We start from the raw sequence: 25,195 nt of genomic DNA on the forward strand, positions 1-25,195 counted from the left end.
CATGATGCATTATATGTAATGTGTTAATTATAACACGATGGTCACTGATGACGGTCGTATTTCCATTTTCGTAAATGTTTGAAAACAATTAAGAAAATGCGTCATTGGCAAAGAGTTTAAAATAGGAAAAGTACTATTATTGTACTTCATACGCAATAGAATATCATAGAGAAATTGAATATTTCATCCCCTAGACGAAACGTGTAAATTTCGCGCGGCAGCCAACGTGTTTTAACACTAATGAGTGCAAGTGTAAGTACAACGCGTAATTCAATTTTCAATGCACCGTCGACACGTATTAAGAATTTATCGAGCAACCGCGTCGTCTTCAAATCGCTCTTTGTACGCGGTTGATCGAAAGACGGCGATTCGAGTGCACGATCGATCGATCGTGAATCTCGAGAAACGAGAAACGATGGAGGTCGGCGTGGTAAACCGAGTTTACGCGTTTGATGGCGACCATGGCAACGTTTGTTCACTGCACGATAGGTAGGATATGGTGGGAGTTTTAAGAACAGCAGGACGTTCATGCCGCGAGCAGCGTGTTGGACGCAGGAGGGTGGGGGGAGGAGGGAGCAAGGGGCGACAGCGGCGGAGGGGAAGGGGAGACGACAGACGAGGCAAGCCTCGAACCGTACGGTCTTGCTGTGCCAGTCGCGCTCCTGCACTTACACGTCGCTGAACTCTGATACGGTACGCGTTCGTTCTGGGCACGTTTGCGCGTTCCTTCGTACGCGCGTGTGTGTTGCACCATACGAGATATCCTGTCTGCCGAACGCGCACACGGTGTAAACACTTTCTACTCTGACCTCGGTCGACCGATCGAAACGTGGGCGACGGAGACACAAAGCTCCTGGCGATAGCCAGGAAAAAGTGACACGCGCCGTTATGCGGTGTCCTGTGCGTCTTGTCGGTCGTGCGCACGTTCGCGAGATCGAAACACACTGTGAAAATGACAGTGAACGACTTCGACAGTGACGAAACTTCGAACGACGATCGAGTGGGTTCTTAGGCGAGAGTAATGTCAAGAAGTACGAGCCACTAAGTTACCTGAAAAATTACGAGACAAAGTGTAATCTGGTGTCATTGGAAATCCTGATTACGCGAGGAATATTATATCGCGTACCTTTCCGCTGGAGTCCTTTTCCCGCGTTTTTTCCCGACAGCGTACGTTCCGCTCGAATTTCGAGTTACACACCGTGCTCCAAACCGCGAGGAATCGAATTCCTGACAGCGTCGATGTCGAAGTGTCTAGCGTTTCGACGATCAGCGTAGAAGCCTTTCGTAAAGGGTGCAACAGGATACTCGCGTTAGGTTAGGTCGGAGCGTCGTGATCGAACTGGTCGCCCCCCCCCCCCCCCCCCGAGTGTGCGGACGTTGAAAGGATACGCGGCTGTCAGGAGTGAAGGCTTTTGAACGCAATCGAGAGTACAGCAGCCGGTTATGATGGGTGTACTGAGATGGAGGCACGATCTTAGATCGGATGCCGGCCAACAGCAGCAACAACGGCCCAACAGCGAACGGTCTTCAACAGGACACAATAGCCACGCGCATGCGCACACGCACACACTGCCGAAACTTATATCGCAGGTAAGATTTTTCCCGCGCCCGCGGAAACTCGCCTGCCGTCGTTTTTTTTTTTTTTCTTTTTTTTTCATTCTTTCGCGTGAATTTTATCCGAGTGTCAAGCTCGAATCCCCGGTGAACGGAACCGGAATTGATTCACAAACGTCTGGCTCCTTTTTTTTGAGTTTTTTTTCCTTCCCTCTATTAGGTACCCCTGTTTCTCTCTCTCTCTCTCTCTCTCTCTCTCTCTCTCGAGATTTAGAATCGAGATAGATTTTCTTTAGAATTAGTCCGGATCAATCATCCGATCAGATCCGATCCGGTCAGAGTTTTTATCGCCGACAGATGTCGATTCGGCTTACGCTGGTATCCTTTCATTTTATGAATGGGACATATGTTCCGCGAGAAGAGCTATCATCATTGTGAAGTGGCGCTTTGGAGTATTCTTTGGACTTGACTATCATTTTTAATGAAATGAGATCTTTTGTTCGACAAGCCGCTCGGACCAAAGGATTGGGAAATGTAATAGAAATTTACCAATCGTGTTGGATTATCGATATCGAACACGCACGCGTAGGATCGATACAAAGGGCGGAGGGACAGAGTTTCGTATTTGATGAAACGTCGAGAAATTCTTCCCAATTTAAATCCCCACGGAGAGATTGTTTTGCGCGTTGCGTTGCACGCTTCTGTACAAATATTTGGGATTGCAAACAGGAGAACAACGGCTTCCTCAAACAAACGTAATGACATCGAAATTTTCAAGAATCGAAACTATGTTTAATTATATTTCGAAACGAAATGTTCACGTTCTCCAGAAACTTGTACTTGGTTCAAGTTGTTCCAAAACATCGGAATGGCGATGTACATTAGAAATACAGTTACATCACGAATGCGATACAGTAACATCGTTCTCTCTTGACTGTTCGACGAAATACCACCTCGGGGATTAATCCTCGTAAACAACGCGCGTTCGTCGAAATTCCGCGAACGTTGAACAAAAAAACGCGAAGGGCAACATCTGGCAAAATTAAACTGGCCGAAACTCTCGGTCGTTTGGCAGAGGTACAATCGTGTCGTGTATAAACGTAAAATCCCGAGGAATCCAAACGATCTGACCGAAATAACTCGTCGCGTTTTCGCGAAATAACGAGGAGGAGATCTCGTGCTTGGTAACGTAATTACACCGACCGGTTGGCATTGTCCGGTGACGTACGGGATCGCCGATCGAACCGGTAAACGGAGTAATGGCCGAAGCGAGTAGACGCGTTTCCCGGATCGTTTGTTCGCGGTCTTAATTCCTCCCGGTCTGGCGCATGCCAGACACTTTTTACTCGCTTCCGCGTATTTCGTTTTCATGCGTCCACGTCGCGGTGTACACACGTATAACGTGCGTGTATAATAACGCTGCGTCGTTACGTTTTCTTGCGCGGGAAGCTCGACGTGCCTCGAGCCAGTCGAGGAAGGAAAAGTAGAAGCGGAGAGAAGGCTTTAAGCCCTTAAGCGGCGCTGGTAACCGGCGGCGTCCGGACAAAAGAAAGGGTCGAAGGTGGCGGAGGGAGAGATGGAAAGGAAAGAAGAGGAATCAGCGGCGAGAAACGAGCGCGGTAACTGTAACCGCGAAGATCAGACCCGCGGTAATTTTCCTGTAACAACCCGTTACTCCATCGTTTCTGCGCTGCGAGACGCTTTGAAAAGTCCTATTTTCCCATGACCGGCCGACTGCGGTTGGTTCTGCGCTACGGCTCCGCTGCGTTTCGATAGAATTTGTCTCGTCGATAAATATCGGCAGTGAGTCGGGAAAGATAACTCGACGTATCGGTATTGACGACTGACTGCAGTCGCAAGTGCGTTGGCTTTGAACGAAACGAAGCTGAAAGATTGTGCCTTTGGCCCCGGAAACTTATTTCATCGATTATTCGAATTTATATAATTCAGTAGCGTGATGGAATAGAGAAGGAGTTTGCGGAACTTGTGATTGTCTTTTAAATATTTACGTGTACCCGTGGTAGTTGCACTGCTGCAAAGAGACAGATTGTTTCCTGAAATGAGACGAATTCTGCTGAATACGAGAGTATCGTGATAATAATTAAAGTACGTACAGTGAGCTTGCATAAGTTGAAAAGAATCGAAGTATGTATATATTTACACGTTACGTTCTACTCCAATCGATATACATAATTAACGATATTGTCGGTATCTCGGTAAGTAAGTATAATTAGTAGTAACAACGTATATCCATTAGGAATACTTCCTGGTAAATTCTGTTAGTTTCGTGGTACTTTTACAATATTTCTTTGTATTACAAAGAATTATTCTTGCTTCTTCAATTTTTCATCTCTTTAGACTGTCGAAAGATGTTGAAAAATTTCGAAATACAAAAAAATCCTCGCTTGGCAGCTTCAATCATCGTTCGTCGGGCAGAAATTTCAAAATTTCTGTCGGTTTACCCAACAGCCGACCAATTATCCGCGGATACCTCTGCAACCGCTTTGCGTTTCAGCGGTAAGCTGTTTGCAAGCTGTAACATCGCGCTCGATGGTGCTTCTGTTTGCGAACGATCCTGAACAGTGTAGATGCGGCTTAAGATACTTTCTTGCCAGCGGTGAACGTGCACGTGTTTACGTTCAGCGCACCAAGACGCGAAAACCAGTGGTACGTTCCTGTAATTATTCGAAGGGCCTCGGCTGCCTGGCGAATTAAAGGCTGGCTTTTAATTCGACTTGCCGGCACGTGCTCTCGACGAACTGGCACTTTAATCCCTCCCGAAGACGAACTGGCCCTGATTGGCAGGAATTACACTTGTCGCCGTCGAATGCGAATTGAAGTTTGTTGAAGTTTGTTCTCGAAACCGAGACCTGATAGTTACTTGCTTGCCACTGGTACCGCCAGTTGGTCATTTCGTCGTGTTTGATCCCACCGATGATACTATTCGAGAGTGCGAGAATTGTTCTTCTATCTGCCTCCTGTCCTTTAATCTTGCTGCACGCATTGTTGGCTCTCTTAGGTTCGCCGGGATAACCGGGGGAGATTCCTATTCCAAAATATGGTTTATTCTTTGCATCTGTCTCTGAACGACTAGGAACACCTGTTTGAATTTGCTCGACTAAAGTAGAGAACCTAAACCAGAGTGCAAGAGCAACAGGAGTTAGGAAAGTTTCTAATACGAAAACAGAATATATTTTGTTCAGGTGCGTGTGAGAAATTACGGATACGTTGTGCGTCATTGTTTGCATTACTTGCAAACTCTGCAAGTATATATTAATCCGCACTTTATCGTCAAGTGTTTATTAATGAGATAACGTTATTCGTTAAACATTGGAGTTAATGTTTGCTGAATAATCAAAACGACATACAGCATATTGCTTTCATGATTTTTTTTTTGTTTTGTTTGAACAACAATTGGCTCTTATTGCGAATTGTTTGATAATGTTCGAGTTTTGATACAAGGGAAATTCGAAAGTGTGCCCGCTCGGAAAATTTAGTTTCTGATCTAGTACATTCTCGCGCGAGAATTTTCTGTCTATCCAATTTATCGTTCATGTTTCTTCACATTCTTCCATTCGTCAAATTATTGTCCATCGTCGAGGGGAAAATACAAGTTCGTGGAATTTAATATCATCACAGTAGCGAAATTTGTCCAGAAAAAGCCAACAGGAAGCAAACAGAGTCGGCAAATAGCGTCGAAAATGCATATGTATTTCGTCACGAACCTGTGGTTCCCTCTGAAACGAGGTAAAATTCATTCGTTCGCCTTCCACCTTCCACATTTCATTTCTCGGTTCTCTTAATACATTGTTTCCTTGCGTTCGATCGTGCTTGCAATTTATGCATACTTATCGTGCATTAAAAGCGACGTAAGAACCGTTGGGAAATCGATCGCGAAGGGAAAGCAAAGCTTTCAAACAAAGTAGTATCGCGTTAAACATCTTGGAACCGAAGTTTTTCATAGCTTAGGGAACTTTTCGCAGTGACTCACTGTTTCATGTTTCTTCAACGTGATGTATCTTTGGGAAGAACACGAAGCTGACAGTGGTATGTACGCGATTGTTTGACAGTAGAACAGCACGTGTTCATCAGCAGATTGTATTTCCGTCTCGAGACGAGAACGAAGTTGAGATCAGTTTGATTGGCAAGAACTTCTCGTTGAGCGTTTAATAACTGAATACGATTCTAACGCGAGACCTTGACCCACGTTGTTTCATGATTGATGATGATAGAATTAAAGAAGACGTTTCGCTAATTTGTATCGCCGATGCCATCATCGATTATCACTTTTGTCGATGGTTTAGGCTCGATACGTTTATTGTCGGGGACGCACAGCGATTTCGATGTTCGAGCGAAACTTGTCGGTTCTCTCGTCGCGTTTTCGTTATAATTTCAACGAGTAAATTAACAAGTGTCAAAAAGCCGAGTTACCATTCATAACGCCGAGATATTTTCGTTCATGAATTATTTAAGCACTTCCGCGTGATCGATGAAGCAGATGCAGGCTCGTTCCTTAAGAAAACTGGAACACGACCCAAGATAAATTTGCGAATTTTGCATAATAAATGAGCGAGCTTTCAACGTTGCTACGGAACGTTCGTGACAAAGAACTCGTCATGCCCTCGAAATAGTCGATATATACCTCCCCCCCTGGTATGATTCATTGGTTCTGCCCACTTTGCATTACCGTGACACTGAGATCGATAATAATTTACGTAATAGACTGGCTGCAATTTAGCTAACAATCTTTCCTCTCGCTGCTGGCCACTGCTACTCGTCAGAGTATTTAAATCTTACTCCTTACCTTTTGTCTCGTACGCACGAGACGCCTTAACATTTTGCGCTGGAATGACGTGTCACGCACGTCGATAATTTTTTTGCCCCAAATTGCAACATTTTCTCAGTTTCAAGTATACTTAACACATTGCGTATCGCACTTGGCGCGCCCAACTTGCTCCCAGGGCCGCCACATTTTTGGAGCAGCAGGGGAACTTTGTACAATGCATATAAGCATTTCTTTAATTCACATTGATAAAATATTCTTAAATATTACTATATATTTTTTATAGTAATATTTAAGAATCTATTTATTGTGTATTTTAGATTTTGACTATTATTTATTTTATATTTATATTATTATATTTTATATTTTATATTCATATTTATTTTATATTTTAATTATTATATTATTTATTTTATATTTTAATTATTATATTATTTATTTTATATTTTAATTATTATATTATTTATTTTATATTTATAGTAACATATTGAGGACGGAATGCTCTGACAAATATATAGCCAGTATTTTCTCGTATTTTTTGAATTATTTAATGTATGATTGAAAGGGTTCAAGAGAACGTATAGCATTTAACAAGTGTATTATTTTATTAATAATTAAAATTATTAATTATTTTTCATTTTAGAGGTACTTTATTAAATAAAATGAAAATACCTCTAGTAACGTTTCTTGGTGTGATATGTTAGGAAACAATTTTCCTACTTCTTGAAAAATTATATAACATTGTAAGATATAATTATATATTATTTATAATATAAGTTATATAAAGCAAAATAGCCTTCCTCGTCGTGAATTCTCGTCTTCCGTCCGCAACAGTTGAAAACTGAAAGACGCTAAATTCGCATTTCCTGTCCACAATGTGTCAAGTATAGCCCAGACAAATAATCAATTTATTACTTCGCAATAATTTCTATCCGGTGATATCAACATCGACGAGTGCGAAAGGAAAAGAAAGCGACGAATTATTGTACACGGCTCGGTCACTCGTTATGGTCCGCGAACCAATTGCCAGTGCAAGGGGTTAAGGTGCATCACGAGAGTGCCCGCCTTTTTAGTAAGTTGGCAAGAACCAATCGGCTATGTCGCTCGTTAGCATTTCGCGTTTCTCTTCAATCCGCCGCGTAAAGAAATTCTCTTTTTCATTCTTGCCTCTTTTATTTCCTCTCGTCCTTGCGAGTTATTTCAACTCGGTTGCTAACAACATTCGACGCAATTCCAGTGAAAATCCGTGGAAAGAAGCAACGAGGAAGCGTTCTCGAAAGATTGAACCGCTAATTCGATAGTTTATTCCGTTGCGAAAGCTCTCGGCCTCTCCGCGTTCTCTCTCTCTCTCGTTCATCCGATTTTCTATAAAATTCTGCATTTCCTCCGGCGCGCAGCTGCTGCGTGTTTTTTTTTTTCTTCTTTTCTTTCTATCGACTGTTCCATTCACTTTCAAATTTCCTTTTGAAAACCATTGGCGCTCGGCTCTCGTCTCTCGAAACCCCCTGCGATAGCCTTCAATGCTCAGCGAAAGGAAGAAAAAAAAAAAAGAAAAAATGAAAGAAAAGAAAGAAACAATCGTGACTGTTGTAAAATAGCTACAACTGGATATTCGCCCGTTTCGTTGAAATTTCTTCATTTGCATGCTCGCGGGTCAGTACATCAGGGCGTTCGCCTATTACCTGTGAAAACTGCTATTCATACTTTCGACGTTGCCCAACGTTTGCCTCTGTTAAAAGAATTGTCGTCGTAATTTATTGTTGCAAAACGAGCGGTTTCATTATGAAACGAGTCGGTTGGTTGCAGCTGTTTCGAGACTCGCAGAAATGTAAATTCGCTTTTGATAACATTAGATTGCACGAATTATGTCGTAACAGTAATATTATTATTTATTTATTTATTTTCACAGTTTCATCGTGATAACGATAATATTATGATGAGACGTTTAATTTTTTTTTTTTATAAAATATCGTTTTGAAATAAAAACGCAACGCAGTCCACAATGTTCATTCTATCTCAATAATTTTGAAATATTTATTGGAATGGAGAAACGCAGGTGATTAATGACCATTATAGCAGTCAACGTGATAAGTTAATTGTCACGGTGACTATGATGACCGACACTAGACCTGTCAACTGTCAGTGACATCATGGAGGTTACTAATGACAGACGATGTCGAAATTAACATTTATACGCCAATTAATTATGTCCAGGCATATCAAGTTCCGAGTAATATTTTCATTGTGACCACATTATGAGAATGAAATGTAGAATGGTGATGATAGATAGAAAATAGTTTCATTGGAAAATAAATAATTATTATAGATAGATAATTATATAGATAGATATTGTGCACAATCTTATCTAGAATTACAATAAGAACGCAAGTTACAACGCATAAATTTCCTACGATTTATAGAGACACAACTTTTTTATCAGTTCAAGGCAGAATTAGGTAACTAACAAATCCAAGCTATATTGCACATTCGTTGTGCCATAATACTCCTTTAAAATCAGTTTCAAACGTGCAAGGTACAACTTTTTTTTCTGTCACAATCGTTCGCAAGAAGCTGTTTAATTGCAGAAGGTGACACAGTGAGCAAACAAGATTATCTCGTAATTTTTGCAGCCTCGTGTTTCTTCTCGTATAATATCAACTATTCCATCCTCGAGTCCCTCTGGTTGATTTTCACATTCTTTCTCTTTTACGTTTTTCATTCGCTGTTCATCATACCGATCCTCGAAGAGAAATATCGCAAAGAAAATTTCTAATTGTTTTTCCCGTTTTTCCCACAAATACGGACGAGTTTTATTTCTATATAGTAGGGACATTCTATTGCGTACAACGTACGATCTTTAATCTTTCGCAATCTCAGTTACCAGCACCTAACGGTATTTGTTACAATTAAGCACGATCTCTTCTAATGAAAACCGCATCGGCCGCAGCGTGTGGAAATTCGCAGAAATATTTATACGGTGAATATTTCGAAATGATTGCCGCGAGTTATTGTTGAATATACGACCTTGGTTGTATCGATGCACGTGACGATTTGTCGATCGCGAAATAAGTGTTTCTCCGTGGATTTCTGACGTACTTGAAATAGATTTGAAATCGATTGGTAATTTTAACTTGAAGTCAACTAAAATTGCGAGGTCATGGATAGCTATTAGTAATTTCATTTTATATTTTCATATATTGTATTTTAATATATTTAGTTATATTAATTTCATATATTGTATTTTAATATATTAATTATATTAATTTCATATATCATATTTTAATATATTAATTATATTAATTTCGTATATTATATTTTAATATATTAGTTATATTAATTTCATATATTATATTTTAATATATTAATCATATTAATTTTATACAATATATTTTTATATATTAATCTTATTTTATATTTTTATATATTCTTATTTTTATATTATACCTTTATTTTTACATATTCTTTCTGATGGACGTCTGTAATCAAAATTAAGCAACGTATATAATCAACGTCCAGTGACGTCAGTTGGGGATTAAGTTGAAAGATGTATGTATGTAACGATTGAGTTTTCGTCGAAGAATTTCGAAATTCAGTGTCGCGAGTGTAGCGAGATACATAGAAATAATATTTCCGGAAGCGTTGTAAGATAAACGGAACTCGGAAAGAGAATTCTTTCTGCGACTGCAAACGCGGGCACACGTGCACTCTGCGGGTCGAATGCATTTTAAAATAGCGACGCTGAATCTTTTTTATATTCCCCGATGTTTTGCTCTGCGCGTAGACTGTTAGGAAAAAAACGGTTTAAAATGTTTCGCGCTTGAAACGATTATATTTAAACATCGTTTTGTGTAAATACTTTTTTTTGAATTTCGTTTTACCATCGACAATAAATATCGCGTTTAAACTCGCGTTTTATAAAATTTTCTGTACGTATTTTCTTTGAATTTTCAACAATAATACTTTCACGAAACAACTCCATTTTACGAAATTTTCTATAAATATTGTGAATTTTCGTACGTGTATTTTTTGACAATGAGTTGGAATACTTGTCGGTATTTTATATAAATTCAAATACTTATTGTCGCTGTGTCCTCCAGTTATTATAAATTTGTTGTTTCATCGTAATTTATGATACTGAAACAAAAGTAAAAAAATGTATTTAATGGATTTAACATTAGTATTATCTTTAAACGTTTAACATTAGAATTGGACGTGTGAAAGTGCCATAAATGGGAAGAAATTTATAAAATTCTATCTATGTATTTTACGAAAAATCTATCGAGTTGCAAATCTATCCAAATTTCTCTGAAAATTACAAACCAGCCGTTTTGATCACGTCGGTAGTCGTAGGGCAATGTAAATTGGCCGCAGTCCTCTGCTTTTGTCGTCTTTAAGCAAACGTTGCAGATTCGTTCGCCGGTGGTGACTGTTTGCTTTTAAATTAGGAAACAGGGTTACGTAAAATTAAGTCCAGCGAAGTTGGAATGGCAAAGTACTCTGCTAATTCTCCGTCTCCGTTCCTTCATCATTCTTCAAACTTTCCGACCAAGAAAATCGTATTTTACAAAAAAAAAAGAAAAGAAAAAATTGAAACGAAGACTTCTATCACTTGAAATTAAAGTAACTTGCAAACTTTATTGAAAACACGAAAATCTGAAGCAGAATCTAAAAAAGAAGAAAATTACGAGGATTACTCGATATTTAAAGAAAAAAAAAAGAAAAAAAAAACAGGTTTAAATGGCCAACACCATGGAAATAATTGACTATGGTTAATAGAGAGTGTGTGAGAGAAAGAGGGCTCTCATTTGTAATCAGCGTATTAACCGCTGCATTCTACGAAGCACAAAAGACGAGCATGGAAGAAGTGTGTTCCTGAGCCGTAAAAGCCGGTCGCTCAGTTTCGTTTTAAAAGGCTCTTCGCAAAAGGGGCCGCACAGCTGTTCGTGTACGGCTCCTTCCCTCTTCTTCTTCTTCTTCTTCTTCTTTTTCTTCTTTTTTTCTATTTTGACGTATAAGGCCCGAAGCCAAGGCGGGGGCTCGGTTATACAGTATATACACACGCGACTATGGCTGCTCCAGAAGAGAAACAGAGAGAGAGAGAGAGAGAGAGAGAGAGAGAGAGAGAGAGATTTAGTGAGTCTCCATCGTAACGACGACACGTTCGAGTCGGTTGCCATATAGATAGCCAGGTGCAAAGGGTATCGCAGCTGCCATACACCGTCTGCTTATATACCGACTAACAAAACAGCGAAAAATCGATCCATCCTAGACCGGAATCGAGCGTTCATTTAGCTTGTGTGTGTGTGTGTGTGTGTGTGCAGTCCACCGAGCGGCCAGAAAATCGATACGCTAAATTACCCTTTAACCCATATGCAGCGTCAATATCCTCGCCGACGTGACGCGTACACGCGGGGAATTTTCGTCGATGGAAAAAATTGCCGGCTGGTATTTCACACGAGAAGTAAAAACAGGCATGCCCGATAGCCGATTAATTGGCTAAAGAGACGCTCACTTTATTTCATTTTCTTGCTCTCTTTCTCTCTTGTCTCTGTTCTACTTCTCGAGTCTGTCCACGATCCAAGACGAGTATTGTATTTTATTAGGTATTTCAGTTAGGTTTGATTTTGACATTCGATCGAAATTTATATTATCTCGTTCCTCCTTCGTATATGTTTTTTTTTTTTACACCTCCGCCTCATTTTCAAGTTTGAGAAGACGATCGCATTTCAAGCGACAGGGTTTTTAAATTGAAAAAAAGAAAAAAATATGGAAATTAATATTACGCTGAGGTTAAATTAATCGTGAATTTCCGAGCGCCCTGTTCCTTTTTTTTTTTTTTTTTTTTTAGCCTACGAAGAATTGTTAACCTTCGCATAATTGATAGTTCCTTCGTTTAAAATGGAATGGTCGACGTTGCATCCTTGCAAGCCAGTTCTCTTGCACACGTTGCCCCCCTCAGCTCAATGCCACAATATTGGCCACGGGTTTCAATTTAACGAGATAAAAAAAGTATAAATTCCTCTTTACGTCAAACGGACGGTCGCGAAAATTTTTTCTTTCTTTTTTTTTCTTCGCTCTGCGAAATAGGCCGAGAAAATCGAATTCCATTCTAATTCGTATAATCGCGACGGACGATAGGGAAAATTGAAACGCGACAGAGAAAATTGCTGGCTGTAAGATTTGTTAGCTTTTGATAACATTGTGAGAATTATACGTAAAATGGAGAAATGGTTTCCCAGCGACCCAGATTACTTCCCATCGACACGTTTCTTTTCTTTAACGACGCGATAATGCATGCCATCGGTGTAATTATCGATCTTATCGGTGGAATTCAAATGAACGTCAAGAGCCTCGCGAAAGGTTATCGTGGTCGAATCGAAAGATAATACGCTCGAATTAGCTCGAAAAGCGTTGTGTGTACGTGCAATCACGTATCGAACGCGCTTTTATCCGCTGGCATGAAGGCAGCTTGATATTCTAATACACAGCGTGTGCCGTGTTTACGAGGGATCGTGTGATCGCTCGTGTAACCATTAATTTCGCGTTTTCGACCTTAACCTCGTTTACAAACGGGTCTACACACACGCCTGTCTCTCCTAAAACGGTGCAGGATGACCATGGTAAAAATTTTCGTCCTACGTTGAATAGAATTGATTAAATTACTCCGAAAAAGAGCGATTAAATTTCTTCTGTACACGTGTAGGCAGAAGAAAACATTTAAAATTATCTATTATAATTGTACGTATATTATGTTAATGACAATTATCTATATTTATTGCTAGAATATGCACATGTATTAGGGGTATCCATAAGTAATTGTCGTTTCCTTCAAATTTAATAGATATCTAGTGACAATAATTTAACCTACATTCTAGTTAAATATATTGACATTGTAGTATGCTTATTGTTAAATTACATTGCAGATTAAAACTGCATTGACTCTTAAATAAGATAAAATTTTGTACAGTATCGACAAACGACATTACTTATTACGTGAACTTAATAATACCAATTTTATGAAATTATGGATCATCTCGTATCATTTGAAATTTTTTTCTATTTGCTGTGACAAACAAATATTAAGACACTTGTTAGCCTCGTGCATAGAACATGACAATTAATTAAATGAAAAGTGTTCTATATGTTTCAACAATGATCGGTATATTACAATCAAGACATATATTTATATATAGATATATTTAATTAATTTACTCATCATCAAGTACATAATTGATCGAAATAAAAAATAATAAACAAAAAGAAAAGCTTGTAACTCGATATTTCGAAAATAATCTAACTACACTATTTTACATATATATATATATACGTACCATAATTAGTTAGGATAGTCGGACAGCTGACGGTTTAATAATTCTGAAATGCCACTCACTCGATAGCGAGTTCATTAATCTCTAACGACTAACGAACACTGCAGAGTTAATTGGTGTTGTACGCGTTTGATTTGGTGCTCTATTGAACAGTAGTTCTATCATTTTCATAGCCTCGCTTGGGAACGTTAAAGCACCGCGATATCAAGCGAAGAAGCTAAATCTCACGAGCTTGCAGTTCACACGAGAACAATAAAAAATTTTTATCGTCCATCGTGAGAGAGAGAGTACGTTCGTTCGAGATATGCATACTCTCCGGTTAATTTGCCATCGGGGGATAGTTTCGGACAGGCGGGAATTTTTACTTTCAAAGAGGAGGATCAGCTACGATGATTAAATTAGGAAGGAATTTGCCAAGTTTCGTGGAAAACTGTTTTCTATGAAACATTCTTTTATCCGCGTTCTTTTTCTCTATGTTTTTGAGATTGTTAAGAATTTAATTTCCTTAAATTCAATTTCCTTTTCTTTCCTTTTCTTTTCTTTTCCGTTTAAGAATGTGTCTTGACATTTTTATACTTTCGATGAAATTAATAGATAAATTAAAATTAATAAAATATCGACGTAGAATTAATCGTAATTTCATCACAATCACCTCCGTATCACTAGACGAAATCTTCACCAATCAATCGAATCTAAATCTATCATTAGTAGTATTATAAATTCGGGGTTTGTAAATTCATGATCCAGGTGTCGATCGAAATCTCTGCGAAACGATCGTCTTGCAATGTTAACTTGGCAGTGTACAGAAATTTGGTTGGAAAAATATTTTCGGGCTATATAAGGGAACGTTGTCTCGTTTTAATTCGATACGTAGAAAACTCCCTCTGCAGCTGGCGATATTGCATTTTTAAAATACAAGGGCAGTCCGGATATAGCCTATTGTTTTCGCGAAATGCAGGAGCACCCGCTCTGCCGATAGGTTTGCATTCACTGAGCTGTTGCGTTTCGAATGTAATGTGAAAATACGTGTTGTTACGTAACATCAAACAGAGATAGTTCGCTTTGCCGAGTGACTCGCGATAGGGATGAAAAAAAGAAAGAAAGAAAGAAAAAAGAAACAGTTCCTTTGATAAATTTTTACATAAAACTCGTAATGGCGGAATTCATGTTTGTTTTTATCGTGTAGATATATCTTTCGCTAGGAATTATTAATAACTGAATGGAATTAGACGTTACGAAAGCACATGCGTTTCAGATGCCTCGTTTAATTTAGATTCTTCCTTGATTCGATCGAGTTACGTGTCGAACAATTTCCAGCAGTGTCTCTTGGATTTATTAAATTTATTTCTCCGTTTTCGTTTTTATTTTTTGTATCTTTGTCGTTAGACATTTTCGTTGCCACATCGTTGCGGGTATAGATATTTTTGTTGTTGCATATAAAAGGATTATTTATAGACGAATATTTCTCGAGTGTGAAGTATAAAATTAAGGCAGGCATGAAATTTGAACGCGATGACGGAATTATAGGTAATTAAATTTTATTATATCCTCGGAAAGTAATAATTTCTCTTGATGAAACCTCGTCGTAAAAGTGCCGGTTGTATAACTTTTTTACTGCTATATTGAAATGGTATTGAAGGAACAGTAAATTACAATTTTATATGGGGTTATAGAAGCTTGTGGGGATAGAAACCTTTTCGATAACGTACACGGGTTGTAAAATGGGGAAAGAGTCTTTTTTTTTTTTTTTATTAAAAGTGCATTTAGGTTAGCTACGTTAGCTGCTTCGAGGCTGTATCAATATAGAAAATTTTTCTCACTTCAGTAATCATTGAACGTAAACTTACAAACTCTTATCGGAACATTTCAATGAAAATATTTTATATTCGAATCTATCAAAAGACAATAGAGCTTGAAGTTCGTCAAATAATTTTTAAAAGCAACAATCTAACATGCACGCTTGTTGCATATACTGTATAACACGACGACAAATTTCTCAGAGTTTGAATTTATCGCGCAGTCAAATTGAAATAAATTCCGAATCAGTCAGATTTTATTTTACCAGGATTTTCAAAGGAAGTGACGTTTCGTTTGCGACGAGACCGGGCCGGAAGGCGCGAACGCGACAGTTTGCACGGAAGAACGGAAGTCGGTTGGCTTTGCAAATTAAAAGCACAAGCCTCGGGGTGAGATGCGGCCGTGGTCTTCAACTTGGTGGCATTTGGCAGTGCGCGCGAGCATAGATTAGGCGTCGTTAGTGGAAATGACCGTGGTTCACGGGGCGACAATTTCATTCCTGGCACACCTTCTAGCTTCATGTATATACGAGACTGTACATGGGCGCGTCCAACTATGCGCGCCCGTACTGAATTATTCATCCCCGCGGGAGACAGCGTCTCTCTTGTTTCTTTCTCTTTCTCCTTCTTCTTCGTATCGCACGGGAGAAGAGGAATTCCTCCTTTTTCTTCTCTTTTTCTCCTTCGACTTTCCGCGTTTTTTCTTTTTTCTCCCAGTTACGTACAAAATCCGGCCGAGGAAGGAAATTCGGCCGTCTCGTTTCTGTCTCGGTTGGCGAAAATATTCTACAGAATTCCCGAAGCGGAATCACCCTTTCGATTCTTCTCGCGAACCTCCATCCCCCCCTCTTCGATAGAATTTCCATTCGTCGAAGCTGTTTCTCTCTGTTTGCGACCGAATTTGGAAATTGCCACGGACGAACGTTCTTCAGGGTAGCCGGAAAATTCGAAAATACGTATACGTGTTTCAACAGAGCGCGCGGTTGCACAGAAATTCTTTTTTTTTTTTATTTTCGCTTCCTGCCGCGGTCGAGAGACACGTGTTCCTTGGTTGAATGATGAGAAACATTCCTGCCGTGTGTGTTTGACACTGAAGATATTTTTACGGTGGAATATTTTTATTCACCTGCGATTCTGTCGTTTCGCCTTCGTAAATTTATTATTTGGTAAAATGGAGCGATATTCTCAGCGCCCTTGAAAATTATACTATAATGTAAAAATGTTCAAAATTCAAAATATCAATTATACTATACTAAACTATCAAATATCAAAATATCAATTATACTATACTAAACTATCAAATATCAAATATCAAAATATCAATTATACTATACTAAACTATCAAATATACTAAAAATATTCAAAATTCAAAATATCAATTATACTATAATGTAAAAATATTCAACATTCAAAATATCAATTATACTATAATGTAAAAATGTTCAAAATTCAAAATATCAAGCTTTCGAAAGGATAAGATAAAAGTACGCAGGGACTTATATATTCACGAAATATTATAATCGCTCTTTATTACACTCTACACCGCGTGCACACTCTACAAAGGTCTATAAAACAATTCAACATTAATCCAAATAGTGTCGTTCACCCAGATGGCGGCGTCGCTAACCGAATATAAAACAAAAGAGGTTCATTATCAGGCTTCTGCCTTGCCGACACTTTCTACATACTTTTCGTATACATCTCCATACACAAATGCAGCAAACAAATTCCAATTTGCTGTTTGGAAAATGTATCGCCAGTTCGCGAAATTTTATAAAATTTTCATCACTGAATATTCCTTGGCGTTCCTGCAAAGAAAAGGAAAATTTTACGATAGAAAATGCTAACGACGAAAATGGAGCACGAGACGGAGACGTTTTCTTTCGTTGATTAGCGTAATCACGGGCGTCGTAAAAATTTCTTGAGAGCTACGAAAGCAGTCCTGTACACCGTAGATCTGACGTTTTCTTCTGTGAATGCAGTCGATTTACTGCAACTCTGTCGAGAAGTTTTAACAAAGGCACTCGTTATCATAACGGTTTGGCTGAAATTTTATTGTTTTTCTCTGCTTTTATTACTCTGGTTCTTCTTAACAATGGAAGATCTGCAGAATAAAATTACGAAAATAAATAAATAAATAAATAAATAAATAAAGCAACGTACGTTTGTGTAATGTAATTGTTCTTGTTCTTAGATCGTAACACGTAAAACAACTGTTTTCTCTCGAGTAAATATACTCGCGTGCTTCGCTAGAGTCTATTAATTCATCGCGCTGTCTCGATAGAATTGACATACTTTTACAACGAAAATTCAGTGTTTCTCTCGTTTCGCTCAAAGTTCTTAAAAGATATTGTTCCACTCAACTTTAATGACTTTGATCTCCTAGTTTTCGTGATTGGTGTCGTTCGAAGTAATTAGTTCCCCGTTCTTGCACTCGTATTTTCTAATGTTTCTTACGGTTTATGAATTTCAAAGTCACCCAAAAATTTACTATCGATTGATATTTTGATAACCAAGGCATGGAAATCAAAACGTAGAGTCTCAGAGACTTTCACACTCCGTAATATTCGAGGCTAAGTCGTGTCCAGACGAGAATTCACCTCACGACCCCTGAAGAAGCGAGTTTAAGAAGAAAATTCCGTCTGGATGCCGCTTATATCCGAAAATCACAAATATCACAAATATAATATATCACAGAGCGAAATAAAAATATCCTTTCACGTGCGATAGAAAGATATCTTTTTTCTTTCCATTTTTTCCTTATTTTACCAATATTTGATTAAAACCGCGATTACACTCGCCAACGTACCATAGAGACATCACTATTGTCACGCGCAAATTCAGCGTGTAAAAGTGAAAGAAACGAAGAAGCAAAATTACTAATTACTATAGCTGGTAGCTATAAGATTAATTACCGATCGATGATGCAGCACCCGCAGTTACAGTGGAATTAATTATCGCGCATGATCGACGCGTACTCGATCACCGACGTAATTAACCCATACGATACACCGCGAGGTTTTGCCTTCCTTTTCTTCTCTCTCTCTCTCTCTCTCTCTCTCTCTCTCTCTCTCTCTCTCTCTCTTTCTATTTTGCGCGATTTATATTCGAGGATCGTTTAAAATCCTCGAACGACGACGAATCTCGCGCGAGTTACCAACGTGTCATAATTGCTTCGTTTCGCATAATTGCTCGTTACATCATCGCCTACGTGGCTCAAACGTGGTATTCGGTATTCTTTGCTACGCTACATACGTACGTTCTACGTTTATATTTTTCTTTTACAGTTGTGTGACTATAGACACGCACATGAGCTCTTGTGTATATTTTTCGAGTCACGTACATACGTATGTAGTACACTTGTGTATATATACTTACATACATTATCACTTTCCTGAGAACTTCTACCTCTTCTTCTTCTTCTTCTTCTTTTTTTTTTTCTTTTATATTTCACTACATTTCTCTCTTTCTCTCTATTTCGTTTTTGCCTCTCATGTTTGTTTCGTCCTGTTAATTCCAGCAATTCACGCGTCCGTTAACGGTGTATTTTCGCATCCCCCATTCAGCCAGTCGTTCCGCGGGAATGAAATTCCTTTCCTGAACGACGCGAAGAAAGAAAATGGCCGAGCGGTTCGAAACGCACCGACAAAACGAAGAAACGCTCACGGCTTTGCCAAGTTTGCCTTTTGAGCGAGCTTTTTTTCTAAACTCTCGCCGGGCTGCTTTTTGTAACGCGATTTTGCGCATTTGTGTATAAATACCGCGCTTATTTCAGCGACCGTGCCTGTACTGAAACGACCATTAGTACTTATTCTTCCGCGGCTCGTATTCTAATGATAAATACTCTCGACTATCCCTGACGATGTATATCTGTATTTCCGCCTGCCTACCTGTTTCTGTCATTTTATACCGCAATTCTCGTAGGCAATCCGTACGTATGTGTGCGTACGCGCACATGCACACGTGTTTGCACGCTTGGGTGTGATTTTGCATATGCATCACGAGGATATTTGCAGATGCATTTACGTCCATTGTACGATGTCACTCACACGCGCCAACGAATCAACCCCCTCTGACATACACTTTCGTCCTCCCCCCCTCGTTTTTGCTCGAGACTTTACAAATCATCCATCAAAATCCAATAATACTGACTTTCCCGAAGGTCTGTTAAGGTGTATCGTTATTATTACATGCTCACAAAATTTTCTGCATGGTATCTGTAACCAAATTGTTCGCGATGCGAGAAAATTATTCGAGGGCGACGCGATATTTTAGATAAATAGATTGTAGGTAGATGCTCGTATTTTAAAGATGGCTGCCGATTGCTGCTTAATTGATTCGGCGTATTTCGATACTTCGTGAGCGAATAAGAATTTTGCAATTGTTGCATTATGAACAACAACAATAATAATAATAACCTTAATACTTTAATAGTAAATTTAATAACTTTAATAAATTTGCAATTTTAGTAATAATAATAATTTTAATACTTTAATAGTAAACTTAATAACTTTAATAAGTTTGCAATTTTAGTAATAATAATAATCTTAATACTTTAATAGTAAACTTAATAATTTTAATAAGTTTGCAATTTTAGTAATAACAATAATCTTAATTTTTAATAGTAAACTTTAATAGTAAGCTTAATAACTTTAATAAGTTTACAATTTTAGTAATAATAATAACCTTAATACTTTAATAGTAAACTTAATAACTTTAATAAGTTTGCAATTTTAGTAATAATAATAATCTTAATACTTTAATAGTAAACTTTAATAATTTTAATAAGTTTGCAATTTTAGTAATAACAATAATCTTAATTTTTAATAGTAAACTTTAATAGTAAGCTTAATAACTTTAATAAATTTACAATTTTAGTAATAATAATAACCTTAATACTTTAATAGTAAACTTAATAACTTTAATAAGTTTGTAATTTTAGTAATAATAATAATCTTAATACTTTAATAGTAAACTTAATAACTTTAATAAATTTGCAATTTTAGTAATTTGCACTTGCATCAAAGCAGTTTTCGTTTATATTGATGTATACTGTGCTGCATCAAATTTCCATTGACGTATACTATATCCTATTATTATTTCATGATCTACTTGTATCAAGTTAGATAAATTGATAGGCGTCGATTATTTAATCCTTTGCGTTTGACGGCAAAGTGTCTGTCAATTGTTCAAAGAAACGTATCGTTTGCAGTTCTAGAAATATACAGAACATAATTGATTTATATAAGGTGGGGCAAAAATCACTTCCTACTAAAATAAATCCGCAATTTAAAAAAAAAATCTCTTTCCTACAGATTAAAGTACACAGAGCGACAAAATCTTGTTTGAACTCGAATTTAATTTGAAATTAACAAAATTAGTTTTCCTCTTTATATTTTGTTAAACAAGACAAGCGGGAAGAAACGTTTTTCCTTTAAACGGAGAGAGAACTATGCTCCACCCTGTGTAGAAGATTCGCTTTGCACGAAAGAAAATTTCACTCAGCACAGAAAAGTCGTCATCCTGAGCAACAACTTCCAAAAGAGTCCCTATTTCACCGTTCAACCCCGAGGGGTTCTTAAAAACGTTCAGCCTGGGAAATAGGAAGTTTTCAAGATGCTTTCGACTAAACGTAACTCTTTAAGAAAATGTTGAACATTTCGTAGAGTCTTTTGAGTCAATCGGTTAAAGTTCAACGTCGTCACGAATACGTTTGAGAACTCGAAAGCACCGAGAGAGAGAGAAAGAGAGAGACGCGATGCACGACGATCGGTGTTACATTATTCTTAGCGTGATTTGTTCTTTGACTATTCTTTTCGGGGACAGACTCTTCTCCGGTGGAAATCGGGCCGGCGTTCAGCAGACACGTTTGCTGAAGTGGCTGGCATAAAGGTACGTAAATACGAGTCACACCGGCGGATACAGCGTGCGACTATAGTATAGTACACGGCGCAGCGTAGGGGCTGGTGCGGCCACGTAGATGAGCCAGCCGCGGTTATACACACGGATGAGAAAATGGAACGGGGCGAAGAAAGAGGAGACGAAAGGAAGAACGATGAATCTGCACTCACGCAGTTTGCTTAGGGTCGAGGGATAATGCAGCAAACTCCCCCCGGTTTGTCAGGGGTTAAAAAGGGCCCCTCTTTCTGCCGATTTTCCGTCTCGCCCTCGCCGCTTGCGTTATTAATACGCCGGTTGCGTTCAGCCTTTTCCCTTCCACCTTTTTACCTGTCTCTGCCTCTCTCTATCTCTCTGTCTCCCCTCGCTTTTCCACTCTCTTCTCTTTCTCTTCCTTGTTTCTTTCTTTCACGCTCTTGTTTACTCTACTTGTCGTCTTCCTCGGTTAGCTCGCGACCGGCACAACTCCGCTCGAAACTCATTCAATCAAACGATTCGCCCGCGTCCGAATACCTACCTCGTTTCATCCGGTCGTTGTGAATGAAATTTGTAGATTTTTAATAGAAGTTCGCGACGCTCAGCAGAGTCCCATCGAGAATCGTTTTAATCAAGCATCAAAAGAACTCGGGGAGTTTTCTTCAACAATTTCTATCTAATTAAAGAAACTGTGGTCTTTCAGTTGATGTGAAAGGGAGTTGACTTCGTTGAACTTTAATTAACACCGATTATTATTATATTAGTTGGCCATAAATTCACAAACAGAGTTCTGTTGGTTTTGACCGCTTGCGCTGGCAACTGATTGGCGGACCATAACGAGTGACCGAAAACCGTATACAATAATTCGTCGCTTCCTTCTTCAACTCGTCGGTATATTACTGGATAGAAGTAAATATTGAGAAGTAACAAATTTATTATTTGCTTTGCCTGTGTATTTGGTTACACTTAAATATATTTGAAGCTGAGAAAATATTGCAATTTTGGGACAAGCACGTCATTCTAACGCAAGAGGTTAATAAAATCGCAGCAGTCACTTCAGTTATAACTTTCCTGGATCATTATCGATCGTTATTGATTTTTAGTGTTTGTATTTTTCAATCTTATTGTTCGTTTTTTTTGGATTAATGGCGGATTTTTGTCTCAACACTGGAACAATCAGCGACAACCAGTTTCGTTAACGTTAGTACATCATAACAACCGACGATATTGCTCTGACATCATGCGATTTTCAGTAGTTAGCGGCTATTAATTTAAACGTAGTCTTAGTTTAATTAAAGGAAACATTCGCGATTGCTTGGCGATCTCTTGGCGTTTTGTGCCCGTTGCCTTTTACGCCTACGTATTAGAAAGTAACTGCATTATTTAAGGAATGGGTATGCTCAGAGACAATTGGCGATTGTTTTTAGACAAGTCTTCGAGCTTACCGGCAACATTTTATAAAGGACTATTTACCTCTCGTTTGTGAATCATTTTTTTTCTTTTGTTAGTATAATTGCACGTTAATTACACAGTCTGCAGTACGTTCACAGAGCACAAAGCAATTTTTCATAGCTTCTGTTTCGATGGAGACACAGAGCTTTCGTGTCAGTTGTAATTTCAATTTATAATTCAAAATTTCTTACATGGAATGTTAATTTCGATCTCTTTCCTCCTTGTGCGGCATACTTTGCAATTACGATTGAATGCGTCACGTTTCCTACTTAAGAACATCTAGCCTCTAACTTGCAATTAAGAAGGATGTAAGTAACACGCTCGAAACATTATTATCTCGTTGGTACAATCTTCTAATTTGCTGAAAAATCTTCTTTTTTTGTTCTTCTCGAAACCTTAGTTATTCTAAATTTAATCCCTATCGAACAGAATTCTATCGTTTGCGTAAAATATAATATTGCAACTACAAACAGTGCGAAAGATTATCAAATAGAATTTTCTGCGTGAACAACCGTGAACGGGGAGTTTGAAAATTAATCATTGCTCTTAACGAGAAATTAGATAGAAAAGAAGTTCAACTTAACTTAACCTTCAATTCGGCGAGCAATTTTTTGATAACACGACACTCGTTGAAAGTAAGGCATCACAGTAGAGTTTTATCTTATTATAAAAATACAGATAAAAGGATAATAAGAGTGGTTGCGTTGATAATGACAGGCCTTTGTTTTCGCGTGGCATGCGACGGTACAAAAGTAGCTCGGTAGTTTTAATTCTAGAGCGGAAAACCTCGTATTACTCTGTCACAGATTAAAATTGCCTCTCTGTGTTTCAATTTTGAAACACTCTTGAAACCTGTCTTAATGTTTGTTTCAAATGTTTTATTAATGTACGTACAGTACATTTCGAAGTTTCTCTGTAACTTTTGCACGTGAGTCTTTTTTAAACTTTTTTGTTCAATCACTTTGAGACTATTTTGACCAATGACTTGACCAAAGACCAATGTTTCGCTATTTTTTTTTTTTGTTTAATTTCTAACGATTTTCGATGAATTGGTATCACGAAATTCACAATACTTCGTTCCTACGTTAGATAATGAAATTTTTGATAATAATATTGATTGTGGAATTGAGAGTATCGAGTAACGATACTCTCAATCGTCGTAAACTAATTCGTACAACTAATAACTATCATTATTAATTTAACCTTGTTGCACGTTCATTCTTTCATCGTGGCAATTTTGTAAATTCTCAACAGAACTTCGTCTCTGTTATCCCCCCCCAAACAAAAGTTCAAAGCACGAAGTTCGTTCCTCCTCTCGGAACAGTCAGTTCTAAACTTTCGCTGAAGATTACACGAAATGACGAGGCAAGTGTAGGCAAATAAAAGGAAAGTCAATAAAAGTCGGGTGTACGTATTACTTTCTCCCCATGGTGTTGCTCATGGAGGAAGACGGTTCCCTGAATAAAAATTCATTCGGTCTCTATAACAAGTTAAGCAATAGCGTTGGGAGATACGTGTGTTTGTTCGATCGAGTTCCGCGCGTAGCACGTTCCTCGCGATCGGGCTTTATCAAAGTATTATGCCCTCTTCAATAAATTCGACATCGGTATTGCAGGCAATACATGAGTCAGACACGAAATTGGCTTCTTATCGTGACTACCCGTGGTTCAATCGATTCGTGGAGCCGCTAGTCTTCGTTCCTTCGTTCCTCCGGCATGTAAGAGCCGGTATCGAGGGACGAATACGACCGTCTATTACCTTACCTAGGAAACTTTCGTTCCCTTTTCTTCTTTCTCCTTCTTCTCTTACGGTCGTTTGCATCCCCTGAAAATTCCAGGAACAGAGACATGACTAAGGTGTAGTCAAGGCCGCTCTTCTCCCTTCTATCAACCTTCCTTCGATGCTAACGACGCGAGCTTCGCTCGTGCATGACGCCTTTATACGAAAAGAAATAACAGCCAATTAAGCTTTTCTTCTGAACAGTCTTCCACGGTATCAGGATTTTAATTACGAAGTTAATGTAGGCGTTTTAATTGTTGCTGTCGCGAGTTGCTATTTTAATTGAGAATGTTATTGACAAAGCTAGAAGAGATTTTTAGAATGTATGTACATAGTTGGGAATGAAGACTGTGACGATGAACAGTCTTCCATAATTTCTGTTTTATAATTCTAGGGTCGCCACTGATGAACTGAAAGGTTTGAAAAAGTCACTGTCGTAACTTGTTCATTCTCAATCTTCTTTATTTTCTTTTTTTTAGTAGGTTACAGAGCATCTCTTGGAGATTAATTAATTAATTAATTATTGTTAATTAATACATTAATTATATTTCCAAATAGTATAATAAAAAGTTTAAAAAACATGCGTTTGTAAGAGTTATTTTCGTTTTATATCGTTCAGTGACCACCCT

At 38.2% G+C, this 25,195-nt stretch overlaps 1 protein-coding gene across 1 annotated transcript in view; it reads left to right on the plus strand.

Annotated features, from left to right (window-relative positions):
* The first annotated feature begins 638 nt into the window (after positions 1 to 638).
* Positions 639 to 25,195, plus strand: part of LOC122527668 (rap1 GTPase-activating protein 1) — a 72,204-nt gene continuing 47,647 nt past the window's right edge. Inside the window, exon 1 of the mRNA XM_043652046.1 lies at positions 639 to 1,590. Within this exon, the coding sequence (XP_043507981.1) occupies positions 1,444 to 1,590 (147 nt within the window). The 5' untranslated portion in view covers positions 639 to 1,443. The remainder of the gene's footprint in view (positions 1,591 to 25,195) is intronic.

Source organism: Frieseomelitta varia, unplaced genomic scaffold (genome assembly GCF_011392965.1).
Source record: "Frieseomelitta varia isolate USP_RPSP 00005682 unplaced genomic scaffold, Fvar_1.2 scaffold_1027, whole genome shotgun sequence".
Classification (NCBI taxonomy): domain Eukaryota; kingdom Metazoa; phylum Arthropoda; class Insecta; order Hymenoptera; family Apidae; genus Frieseomelitta; species Frieseomelitta varia.